Consider the following 13,692-nt stretch of genomic DNA (forward strand, 5'->3'; position numbering starts at 1 on the left):
GTTGTGGTGGTGGCAGCAGCAGCGGCAGCAATAACGTCAATGGTGATAATGATGTATGATGTAGTGTTTGTAAGTATACTTGGTACAAAACGATTAATCTTTTCTGTGCACCAAATGAGAAATATGGCATGCAATCGAATAGGAGTTAGGAGATGGAGAGAATACTAGGTGGAGAATAAAGAGGCTATCTGGAGAGATAGAGTCTTGGAGAATGAGTTGGAAGTGGATGATGAAAAGGGAGTAAACAGCAAAGAGTATGGCAGAAACAAAGGCACGGAGGTTCAGTGGGGGAATTCTGGGAAGAAGCCATGTTTCTGGAAGCTGACTGGTGGTTATGTGAGAAGAGAAGGTAGTTTTGCATTACTTAGCACTGCAGAGAATAAACAGAATTCCAAGGGAAGAAGAGTAAGGAAACACGCTAGTTAGGACAGCAGCTCTAGCTTCTGGCTCATAAGAAGGTCCTTATAATTAGCTAGGGGAAACGTGCTCTATCCAAGACGAGTTTGTTTTGTTCTCCGCTGCCTGCGTGCCAGGACTAAAGGTAGGCGACACCCGCCACACCTAGCACATATGAAGATTACTAAACCCATCCAGACTAGTAGAACCAGCACAGATTTATGCTAGGATACGAAAAAGGAAAGGGGGATGCAGGGCAATAGATGAAATAGCAAAAGTAAACCAGGAATGTAAGAAAGTAAGCAAGTCTTGGTATCACATGAGTGATGAAAAGTAGACTTGATAAATAGATGGAAATAGCAGCACAGCCATGACATAAAACATGAGTTGTCAAAGTCAGGGATAAACCCTGAGACATTACAGAAATGAGGACAAAGTGCTAGAAGGAGATCTAGTGATACTAACCCTGAAATGGGGTAAAAATGCAAAGAAGCAATGAAACCGAGAGCAAAACAAATCACACAATTTTTAGCAGGCTGATGACTTCAACACTGTAACTGAAGACAACTCTACACAACAAGCTAAAATGAAGATGAACTATTTAAACAGCCCAAGAAAAACAAAAGATTTTTTTCAAAGGAACTGGTAGAAAAATAACAACACACTTTTCTCAACAATAACAATGGGTGCCAGTTAACAGTAGAATGATAATCAAAACATGTTTGAAAGGATAATTGCTAGCCAGTGGTGGTGGCGCACGCCTTTAATCCCAGTACTCAGGAGGTAGAGGCAGGCGGATCTGTTCAAGTCCAGTCTGATCTAGACAGTGAGATCCAGGATAGTTAGGATGCAGAAAAACCCTATCTCAAAAAACCAAAAGAAGAAAAATTGCTAGTCAAAAGTTCTACATCCAACAAAAATTGCACACCTTGAGGAGAAAAATGTTTCAGATGAACAAAAAGAACCACTCTGGTTATTACAAGAATTTCTAAAGGCTGCACTTTAAGACAAAGGAAATAAAATCTTAGATGTAAGATCAAAAATGTACACAGTAACAGAGAGAAAAGAAATCAGTATGGGGGGGATGGGACTCATGAACTCTGTATATAATAAAGCAATTTTATAGGGCCTCAACTATGCCACCATAAATGACAATGAGTTATGAGTTAATAAAATGGAAACTCCACTTATAATCCTTGTATTAGAAGACAAAAAGGTACTGACAAATTTGTTAGCTGCATATTTGTCATAATTTTTGTCAGAAATATGATGTGGAATACTTTAAAGCTAATTAACAAAGGGAAAACTAAAAATATTAAGAGGCTAGAGATGACAAGCACAAAGAAGTAAACAGCAGAACAAAACATAAAAAGTAAAATGGGAAGCTGGGCCTGGCCGGGAGTGCCTACAATCCCCACAGCAGGGGCAGAGATAGAAGACCTCAGGAGCAGACTGGACCCTTGGGTTCAGGTTCAGTGAGAGACTGTCTCAAGAACAAGGTAAGAGAATGAATAACAGGGAAACACAGCCATCTTCATCCTCTGACCTCTGCATGTGCACACACAGGCACGTGCATCTGCACTCACATAGGAACATACACCACACACACACAAATTACTAACAATACAAATAAATAGCATAAGAGTTACTTCTTTAAAACAGGATATAGAAAGGTTGAAAGTAGGGCTGGAGAGATGGCTCAGAGGTTAAGAGCACTGGCTGTTCTTCCAGAGGTCCTGAGTTCAATTCCCAGCAACCACATGGTGGTTCACAACCATCTGTAGCGAGATCTGGTGCCTCTTTTGGCGTCCAAGCAAACATACAGGCAGAACACTGAATATATAATAAGTAAGGTCTTCTAAAAAAATTGAAACTAAAGACTGAAAGGGGGCTAAAAAGACTGTAGTTCAATAAGTGTTTGCCTAACATGTACAAACCCCTGGCTTCACTCTCCAGAGTCACATAAAACTGGGCAAGATAGCAATCATCTGCAGTCCCAACACTCGGGAGACGGAGGCCAGAGGATCACAAGTTCCAAGTCATCCTCAACCACAAAGCAGCCCGGGCTATGTAAGACCATGTTTAACAATAAATACTACTGTTTTTAAAATAATGAAAAAGGTATGTCGTGCAAAACACTATATGGAAGTGGGTCAGCAGTGCATAGTAAAACTTAATTAAATATGAAAAATTAAAATGTTTAACTAAAAATATGGCAACAAATATAGGAAGAAAAATTAGAACCATAAAGAGACATGGAAGGGTGTTAAGATAAATTCTTCTCAGTAACTGAATCAAAAGGAAACTACTGATAAAGTTTATTCAATGTGATTAGCAAACCTGACCTATTGTGTGTGTATGATATATATATATCACTGCCCCCCAATAACTGCTCAAGTACGGATATTTCTAAAATCTGAAAAAGTCTGGCCATATTTCAAGTCTAAGTTTCAAAGAACTTGCAATCACATAGCACATGTTTCTGACCACTATGCAATTCCATTAGAAGTCAGTAACAAAGACAATAACCAAAAAATGTGATGTATTTGGAAATTTAAAAAAATATTTCAATAAAACTATGACTCACAAAAGAACCATTTGAAAATAGTGAACTAGACAACAATGTAAGTAGATATAATTTTATATCCTTAATGCATTGAGAAAATTTAAAATTCTGGTGATTAGCTAGGCATCCAATCAAGGATGTTTTTAAAAATAGGTACAAAAGCTAGGCGTGGTGCATGCCTTCAATCCCAGCACTCAGGAAACAGAGCAGAAGAATCTCTGTGACTTCAAGACCAGTCTTGTCTACATTGCAAGTTCTAGGCCAGCTACACACGGGGTGGGGAGTGGGGTGGGGAGGGAATCAAGGAGAAAGAAAGAGGTAACAGGAAACAAACAAAGCATAGAAAATAATGGAAAGAGCCAAGCGGTGGTGCATGCCTTTAATCCCAGCACTTGGGAGGCAAAGGTAGCTGGATCTCTGTGAGTTTGAGGCCAACCTGGTCTACAGAGTGAGTTCCAAGGCTGTTAACACAGAGAAACCTTGGCGGAGGTGGGGGGGGGACGGACAGAAAGGATTAAAAAAATTCACAACTCACAATTTAGTTATCTCTAAATGACTTTTCTGGAACAGTGATGGGATTTAAAAAATAAAAGAACAAAAAGAACCCAGGAAATCCTGCAAACATTAAGTAGTTAATAACAGTAAATAATACATCTTTATCTTCCTAAGTTTCAAATTTAACATGTTAATAGACAATTCCTAAAACTAAAATAGCTGACTAAAACTGAAACAAACAATCCAGATGAGTCCTAAACTGCTCATAAAAATTCAACAGATAGGCAAGGTGCTCCCACCAGGCCATTTCATGGACAGGAAAAGTGCTCCCACCAGGCCATTTCATGGACAGGCAAGGTGCTCCCACCAGGCCATTTCAAGACAGACAGGTCTCTAAGGTCTTTCACACAGGAAAACAAAAAAGAATTTAAATCTTAACACAGAAAGAAGAGATTAACTTCTGAGTTCACTAGGTGAAATTAAAACCTAAATCTGAAAGAAATATAAAAGGAAGAAACATTATTTGGTTCATTATTATTCATCAAACATTATTTTTCTTAATAAAAACAACTGGAAGAATTCAATGTAAATGTTGACAAATCTAAATCAATGGCAGACCCAAAGAAATACATGATGACCAAGTTTATTAGTATATCTGAAAAATACAAAATTTTTCTAATTTTAAGCTGAAAATCAGTAACTAATTTCCTACATTAATGAGTTAATACAAGAAAAAAATCATTATCACAAATAGTAGAGAAATAATAAAATTCTGTATTTGTCTGTTAATATAAATCATTAGCCATTTGGGAATCTGATACAAGGCCCTCCAAAATGCCACATGAAATATAATATGTAAGAACAATATGTATGATTTAATCATTAAGTTTCTGTAGACATTTTTCAGACTGAGGGAATTTCTACCTCTAGTTTGCCATACTCTATCAAGAACAGATGCTGTATTCAATAAACATTTTTCCTGTGTTTTCTGAGGTGATGATAAACAGATTTTCTTTTCTTTTTTTTTTTTTTTTTGGTTTTTACGAGACAGGGTCAGATTTTCTTTTGAGAATACAAACTGCACCAGAATATATGCTACCATTATACCTTCAACCTTGTATTAGATACCTTAACTCAGAGGAAAGAGGGCTGGAAAGAAAGAAACAAGCCTCTTTATACCAAAACATAAGGGGAAAAAATTAATACAATATAATAAAATTTGTGAACTACAATTAAAGCAGTACTAAAACAGGAAAATTTTAATACAAAATGTTGGCATTATTTAAAAAAGAACAGTAAACCAGTGGCTTCAATATTAATGATAAGAATCTAGAAAAAAAAGGGAAGCTGGAGGTACAAAATTGGAATTCTAGCACTAGGAAGGCAGAGGCAGGTGGATCACCACAAGTACAAGGCTAGCCTAGACTATAAAACAAGTTACAGGTAAGTCTAAGGAAATGAGAAAAAAATGAAAAAAGGAAGAACAAATTAAGGAGAAAGAAAAAGAAGCCATAAAGGGTGAGCTATGACATAAAGACTCAAAAAGGAAAAATTTTTTAAAACTACAAATAACTTTATACTGATAAATTTAGCAACTTAAATCAAGTGTGCATATTCCTCAAAATGCATAAACTACCAAAACTCCTTCAAGAATCCAGAATACAAACAGGCCTTTATCTACTAACAGTAGTAAATGTGAAGTTTAATAAAAGTCCCCATAAAATTAACTTCAGGCCCACTTTCCACCATTCATCCTTTTTAAAGTCCACCACGGTACTACTAATTCTATATAAACATTTTCAGAAAATTAAAGAGGGGCTAATTGTCACCTCATTCTTTCTGTAAAGGCCAGAACTACCCACACATCAGAACAAGGTATACACTTACAACAAAATTACAGGCCAGTATCCAAACTACTCAACTATTTGTAAAAACACTCAATAAAATTTTGTAATTCAAATATAACAAGACCTAAAATGAGCATTAAACATGGATTTTATAGGATTGCAAAGTTGAATTTAAAAATTAAAAGTAATATAATTTAAGATCTGAGCAGTTGAAAACAGCAAATTCTTTCACAATCTCAAAAGACACAGGGAACATATTTGATAAAATGCAGCATCTACTGCTGATAAAGATATAACAAACTAGACTTCCCAAATCTGGTAAGATGCCTATGAAAAAACTCCAACTAGCATTTTACTTACTGACTTCTTTACAAAGCAAAGATGTCTACTGTCTCCACAACAGAATTTCAAACACGAGCACTGTTACATCATTTCCACCAGCCACTCTTCCCCACCAACTCCTCCCACGCCCTCTCAATTTCATGACCTTGTCTTAATTACTGTCACAGAATTTGAATTTTTATACATTCTATGTGAATGTAAAACAGCAATGACAGTTTAAAAAGTTAAAATATACATACAACATGACACACGGTAATTCTAAGTATGTACCTTAAAAAGTGAAAGTTTCTTTCCACACAAAAACTAATACACAAAATGTTGATAGCAATGGTTACTTGCAATAGCCCACAAGTGTCAGTAACCAAAATGCCCATCAACAAATGAATGTAGAAGGAAACTAGTATATATACATCATGTACTACTTAGCAATAAGAAAATGAGTATCACTGAATGCAACAACCTAGATGAAATTCCAAGTGAAAGAAGCCCAAGAGTATAATCTGTTTACATAAAGTTACAGAAATGCAAACTCATCTATAGTGACAGAGAGTAAATAAATACCTGCCTAAGAATGGAATGGAAGCAAAGAAAGAGGGATAGACTACGAAACAATGTGAGAAAAATTAGGGATTGTCAATGTTTGTTACTGTGAGTACAGTGGTAGAGGCAATGTCAGGCATGTGGGCATACGCAGATATATATCAACATACACCAAAGTATACACTCTAAGTATGTATAGCTTATAGTGCCATTGTGTGTGTATACCTCTAACCAGACAAAATAACCTTGTCTGTTACCTAAAAAGTTTAGTCTTATTCACACATGAAAATTTTAGACAGATGTTAGAATAAAGGAAGAAGAAATACTCAAATGGAGACCACATTTTTAAGTTCATAATAATGAAAACATTAAATACACTGATACACTGAAAGAAGTTTTTGTCTTCTCCATTGTAAGGAGCTTGATAAAAGATGCTTCAGTGTCATACTTTCCTATTCAGTGAGCAAAAACTTCTTGGCCTCATCTATGTTTTCAGTGGAAGAGAAGCCAAAAAAATTCTGCACTGTTCTTTTCCTTATTTGTTCAACAAATCATCATCAGTGAAGTGAGCAGCAAAGTGAACAACCCTGGAAGGAATAGTTGCTAACTAAGTGTTCCAAGGCAATGGAAAGCCCTTAGCAGTAAGATGATGGGGTGCGAAGTTGCAGTTACCATCACTTTGGCTAAACCAGCCTCCCTTTTTAGAGGCAGCAGTGCAAGTAACTATTGTAAACAGTCTTGCAGAGCTTTGAACAGCCTCTTCTAACCACAGGCATAGAACTGAAGACACAGTTTTAAAATGTAATTGTCATTAGCCTTCCATTCAACAAAACTACACATGGTGGCTGCTGTTGCTTTATATTACTAATACAACAAAATTAGATGCCTTAGTGATAAAGATGTGAAACTAAGGCAACCCCCAAATCATAAAATTACCTATATACTTCCCTCATACCAAGATTAGAAAAATATATAAACTAACTTTTAGAAATGGAGACATATTTATGCACTTTCATTGGTAGCATTTTAATAGTCTGATATGGGATTATCAGTGTTCTTAAAGTATATTCAATTTCAAAACCATCACTTCTTTATTTGTAAGGATAAGTCATTAGTTAAATAAATAACATCAATGTACAAGGTTTGGAGGTAACTTTGCCAATGTATCTTACAATAGAGCTGGAAGTGAATGCTTTTAGGATAAGTTTATAAAATAGAATGAGTTCTCTTTTCCTTCGTTATAAAATACCCAACACAATACCCAAATAATGCAAGCACCTAGTAATAACGAATAATAACAGCAGAGAGAGTAAAATATATGAAAGCAAAGGACTAAAATACATTGTTATTCCTTATTCTTTGTATGAAAAGATACACTGAATTCAAGCCTACAAATTGATTTGTTGGTTGACAGTCTCACATAGCTTAGGCTAGCCTGGAGTTATTATGTAGCTGAAGATGACCCTGAACTACTGATCCTTCTGCCTCTCCCCCACAGTTTATGCAATGCTGAAGTTCCAAAGCTCTGTGTATGCTAAGCGAGTATTCTACCAATGAGTCATACCCCAGATATCCACAAGCATTATATTGGGTATCTATAATGTTCTTTGTCATTATGAAAACCACTGTGGAGGAACAAAAAGGAGAAAGGATAAAAAAAAATTCTCATTCACTAAGGGCTAACACAGCCCTCTTTTTACTTCAAATAATTATGAAACCTTAAATAAGCAAATTCAAAGCATTTCGTTATAGTATAAACACGTGTTTGAAAAATCAAGGATTATATAGTATCATTCCCATTACAAAGAAAAACATTTTAATGCAAATTTCCTTGCCTGTTACATTTATTAATACTTTTTGAATATACATACAACCCCCTCCTTTCCAAATCACACTATTAAAAAATGAATGTTGGAGCTGGGTGGTGGTAGCACTCGGGAGACAGAGGCAAGAGGATCTTGAGTTCGAGGCCAGCCTGGTCTACAAAATGGGTTCCAGGACAGACAGGGCTACTCAAAGAAACCCTGTCTTGAAAAAACAAAAGAAAAAAAAAAAAAAGGAGAGAGAGAATATTGGCCATCAAAAAATTACTTAAAGGAGCAAGTCATTTATAACAGACCATAACATCAAAAAATTGTTTCTCACTTGATTGTTAGTTAAGTGCTTAGTTTCCTACAATGACAATTTAATATAGGTAAATGAATTCAAATCTGTTTCTATTCTTTTTAAAATTCCTGTGATATTATAAACTATCTTACAAAAGAGAATTCCTGACTCCAAGGAGCTAACAAACTTTACAGAGGAAAACTAGAAAAGAGTAATAGCTGAGTAAGCAGTATATATTCTTCCTGAGAGTTTCCTACAAATATCGAAATTATTCTAATAATCCAAGTTTCTAAGTTTCTTACCATTTACAGCTTTTTCAATCAACTCTTCACAAGCATCAAAGTCACCCTTCAACACCAATTTGTCATGCATATCTGTCAACATTGGATGTTCCAATGCAATCTTGGTTTTCTTTTGCAGGGATTCAAAAGCCTCAGTATAGTTGTGTTGTCTGAAGTGTTTTAGGCAAAGGCGAATGGCTTCTTGTTCGCGGTACTACTAGAGCACAAGAGAAGTAGGGAGGAAAGAGATCTGCTTAGTTGTCACTGCGGGAAACAGTAACAATAGAAATAATTAAACAGCATTTACTATTTACCAAGCACTATATTTAATCTGGTTCATTAGCTACCATTATTTTCACCTGTCAAGTAGCAAAACTGAAGCTTAATGCTACTGTAACAATTTCCCCAAGATTATAAGTATGCTACCAAACCAGACATAATTCAAAAGCCCAAATTGGGAAGGGAGGGACAAAAGGCAACATATTCTATATTAAAAACCCCTTAAGGCTATACATTTTGCAATTCCTAGGACAGCAACTAATACATCATAGTGCAGGTGCTAAAAGAAAAGATAGCATGAATTTTAAAGTGAGCACTCACTTTACAAACTATTTTCTTTAACAAGGTGAATGCCAGAAACGAATACAAGCTCAGAGAAATAATTTAAAAACACACGTTAAAAAATGTGCTGTGATTACCTCAAATTTTCTAAGTATATTGATTTACAATAAGAAGAAAACAAAACTATATAGAAATGCTGTATGACCATTAAAAACAAAACATTACGCTCAAATAAGACAGGAAAATAAGACCCCAAAAGACTCGAAAAACAGCTAGTTTATAGTTACCTCACTTCTCAACTAATGAAAGGTTATCAAATCCCTATTGCTTCTACAATGTAATTACCAATATGTAACTTCATCTAATAACCAGAGTGACTCTGTATCCCCACTAACTTTACTGCTTCCCCACTTTGAGCCTCAAAACCAGATTTATTATTAACTATCTATATAACAGATATATAAAGAGTGACATTTAGCTACCATGTTGACTTTAGGCATTTCAATCATGTTCAAACATTAAACTTTCTATCAGGCTGTAAAAGTAACCCAGTACAAATTGTATTCAAAATATTCATATCACTTTATATTAAAATAAAATTGAGGGCTAAGTGAATATAATAAAATAACACCAAACTGTAGAGCCCTGCTGCCTGAATCCAAATTCTGGCTCAAGCACTTTACAACTGTGTGAGCCTCTCTGCTCCATTTACTCTTCTATGAAATAATGAGGACTGATAATTACATCTCATAAAATGGTAATGGTTTAAGTGAGTCAGGAGTGCCAAGCAGCTGATGGCTACAATGCTTTAACTGTTAGCTGATTAATCCTAATTTTTACTACTATTCCCGACATTTCATTTTGGTCACAATAAAGACAGTGGCACATTTCTCCCTCACTAGGTATCAAAATCTAATTGTAAAGTACAGTCCTACCTTGCTGTACCAGTTCAGACAGGGCTGCACTATATCAGGATCATCAATGCCACTAAGTTCAACATACCAGATGCTAAAATTAAAGCTGGGCCCCCAGGACAAAAGTGGAACTTTAAGGAGAAAAAGCAAAAAGAGGGGGAAAATTAATATAGTTCAAATAAATTTTCAACAAAGTAAAACTACTAATATTTAAATCTACATGGAGTTATTCATTAAAATTTCTGTACACGTGCCACACACCTACATTTTTAGTCCTCTGAAGGCTATGGCAGGAGGAACAAGAATTCCTAGGCTACATAGTGAAACTCTGTCTCAAAAGAACAACAGAAACCATGCATCTTAGAAACACGTGAGTGATTTTTAAAAGATGGCTTGTGATGTTAAAAAACAAATTTGACTTAAGTCATCATGATATTTTCTTAGTTAATAAAAACCATAATATAACTTCAAAGGCATCATACATCTACCAGCAAATAAATAAAACCCAAACTAGATAATGTAACAGAGATTACTGATCTTACATACAGCAGAGAATAATATTCTTTAAAGTTGTATGCAAGTATAGATTAAAACTTCAATTATTTATCAATATATAATTCTGAAAACAAAGCAAAAAAAGTACTTAAAGTCAATCTCAACTATGAAGACATACCCAAATAATAGGGGAAAGATGCAACACCAATAAAAATATCTCCTAAGTTTTCTTTACTAAAAAATAAAAGACTTCTTTCAAGGAGTACAAGATGATTCAATAAAAAGACAGAGTGATGCAATTTATCATGTTAACAAAAGCTAAAAGGAAAAAAATGTGCCCAGTTACCATTTAAAAATAATCTTTAGCCTTAAACATTAAACCTGAGGAAATATGAAGTACTATTGTTCAAACATCAGAACAAGACAAAGAAGTCAGTTTCTCTACTAATCAGTATTACACTAGATGTCTTTTTTTTTCCGGTGGGGGTCGAGACAGGGTTTCTCTGTGGCTTTGGAGACTGTCCTGGAACTAGCTCTTGTAAACCAGGCTGGTCTCGAACTCAGAGATCTGCCTGCCTCTGCCTCCTGAGTGCTTGGATTAAAGGAGTGCGCCACCACCGCCAGGCCAATACTTGATGTCTTAACTAGTACAACTGGGGATGGTGGTGGTTATGAGGGTGGAGAGACAGCTCAGCAGTTAAAAGCACTTGCTGCTCTTCCAAAGGACCTAGATTAAGTTCCCAACTCCCACACAGCAGTTCACAAACATATAATTCCAGTTCCAGGGATCCAGTACCCACTTCTGAGCTCCTAGGCACATAGTACACAGTGCACATACATACATAAAGGCAAAACATATGCACAAAGTAAAAAAAGAATCTAATTTTTTAAAAGTAAGGTAAAAAAAACCATCACTCGAAAGTGACATGGCTGTCTACCTGAAATTTTAAAAAACTTGACTGGCTATCCAGTATTTCTGCGCAACTACTAGACACAAAGAAGAAATTTAAGTACAACATATGTGCTTAAAAGGCTTTAATAAATTAATGTTTTGTTGGGACTTGAATAAATACAATAATACCTACTACAGTCTTGAGGGTCTCAACTATTCCTTTTCAATCTACTCTTGAACACTATTATCACAAAAAAATTCTCTAAAATAAAAACATGGGATTCTGGAATTATTGTTCTTCAATAATAAATATGACTTCTTTCATTCCAATTTTAATACTTCTAAAGGTTTGAGGCAGAGAAAGAAATTCTGAACATCCCTGCCCTCTAAACACTAAATCTAAAGGAACACAGAAGAACCTAAGAAGCCTCGCTTGAAGGATGTTTACAAGCACTTTCCTAAGCTAAAACATTTGCTGATAAATATATGCCTTAAGATAGTATTTCTGAACTGTGGCTTGCATATCATTGCTGGACCATGAGACTGACAAGTTGAACCAGAATGTCACATAAAAGGTGACATATAAAAGAACAATGCCAATGATCACATTACAGTGCCTTGAAAAACTCATAAGTGTTTGGTTTCAAACTTCCAAGAACAACAAGGCAATCAGATCACTACATCCCAAAAAATCCTTTAAGAACCTTTCCAAAAGAGAAAGCACTTGGAAAAAATATGCTCTAAATAACTGTCACTTAACATGGATTCATAAAGTAATGGTCAACAGAAACCTTTTAAGCTTGATGGGCTATGTGAACTCTTTAAACAATTCATTCTAACTTTGGGGCACAAAAACAGTTAAACTAAGTGTATAAACTAAGCAGTGATCCAATGCTCCTATAAAAACAAAAACAAAAACAAAACCCCCAAAACATAGGGACCTGGAGAACCTGGTCTATACACTAGAGTCTATGAACCAAAGGCATTGAAAAACTTTTTAATTCAAAAACACCAAAACCTTACCAATTTTAATGAACCGACAAGGGAACATTTGTTCATCAATTTTATGTTTCAAGGTAAATGTCTCTTTGTTATAATCGTTCTTCAAGCCACTGTTGGAGGTAAGGGAAGAAAAAAACTACATGTAATCAACATGACTTTATAATTAAGTAAACACACATAGACATTGTAATCTTATACTCAGATGGTAAGCTTTAAGCAAATGTTCACACTGTATATCCAAGACAATATAAACAAATAACTGAACATGAAAACATAAGTCAAAATATGCACATCCAAATCAACTGTAATATTGTTGTGCTTTTTAAAACTATACAAAAGCTAATGAAGAATGTTCCATATTAACTAGAGATGTAGCTAGCTGTATGGAAAAGCTGTCTTTAAATGTATAATTTAGTCTGAAAAATTTTCAAGTAGTAGTAAAGGGATTAAAAACAATACAGCCATATCTAACAAGTTCAACAAGGTCAAATACCAGAATTTGTCAAAGAATTACATTTAATTATCGTTTCATCATTCACAAATTGCCAAAGACAATCTTGGTCTGCTGATTTAATACCATCCCCTTTAACCCAAATAAATACTAACCCCTATCACCTCTTGTTTAACCAAGATTGATAGAAGTGCTTACAGGAAAATCCCTTACCATCAGATTACCCTACTCCCTAAAATACTTGTATGACTTAAATCAGAGCACACAGCTATTGTTTACTTCAGCATTTTCTTAACGGGATAACCATGTCACAAATGCACTCCAAGGCTGCTGGCTTTCTTTCCACTGCTATACGGCTTTCATCATGCTGGGATTTAACTGTTGTAGAACCCCGCTGTACTGAGTTCTGTCCAAATGGCACACACTGTGCTGCCTGCTGTCACATTTTGTTGTTTTCATTTAATGAAACTTCTCCTTTTTCATCTCTAGCAGCAAAATCTTAGAATACTATTTTGGATTAGACAGTTCATATTTTGAGTAAGGTTTATGTTCCCAACAGGCACAGTTTTTGGTTTTTGTCCTTCCACCACAAAAGGGTGGTGTGCTCTGGAAGTGCTAGGGACCAAACCCAGAGATTATCATTAGAGTAGACAGTATTTCTAAAGTTATGAAGAGACCAAAATTATGAAAAAATTTTTGATTCTTTCTCCATTATTTAAAAATTTTAACTAGTAATCTGGTAGTTTAAAACAAACAAACAAAAAGAAAACCCATTAAAGCCACAATGTTAACAAAGACACTAGG

General features: G+C 35.2%; 1 protein-coding gene across 3 annotated transcripts in view; it reads right to left on the minus strand.

Moving 5' to 3' along the window:
- The window catches only part of Mkln1 (muskelin 1), a 142,512-nt gene that overhangs the window by 62,308 nt on the left and 66,512 nt on the right, over positions 1-13,692 (minus strand). For 2 of the 3 annotated variants that reach the window (XM_040728738.1, XM_040728737.1), the window contains 3 exons: positions 12,459-12,547; positions 10,070-10,179; positions 8,595-8,787 (listed from right to left, as the gene is read on the minus strand). In XM_040728738.1, the coding sequence (XP_040584672.1) occupies positions 8,595-8,787; positions 10,070-10,179; positions 12,459-12,547 (392 nt within the window). Of the gene's footprint in view, positions 1-8,594; positions 8,791-10,069; positions 10,180-12,458; positions 12,548-13,692 lie in introns of those variants that run through there. The other variant, XM_040728739.1, reaches the window with a different exon arrangement.

This window comes from Mesocricetus auratus, unplaced genomic scaffold, assembly GCF_017639785.1.
Source record: "Mesocricetus auratus isolate SY011 unplaced genomic scaffold, BCM_Maur_2.0 Super-Scaffold_100019, whole genome shotgun sequence".
NCBI classification, from domain to species: domain Eukaryota; kingdom Metazoa; phylum Chordata; class Mammalia; order Rodentia; family Cricetidae; genus Mesocricetus; species Mesocricetus auratus.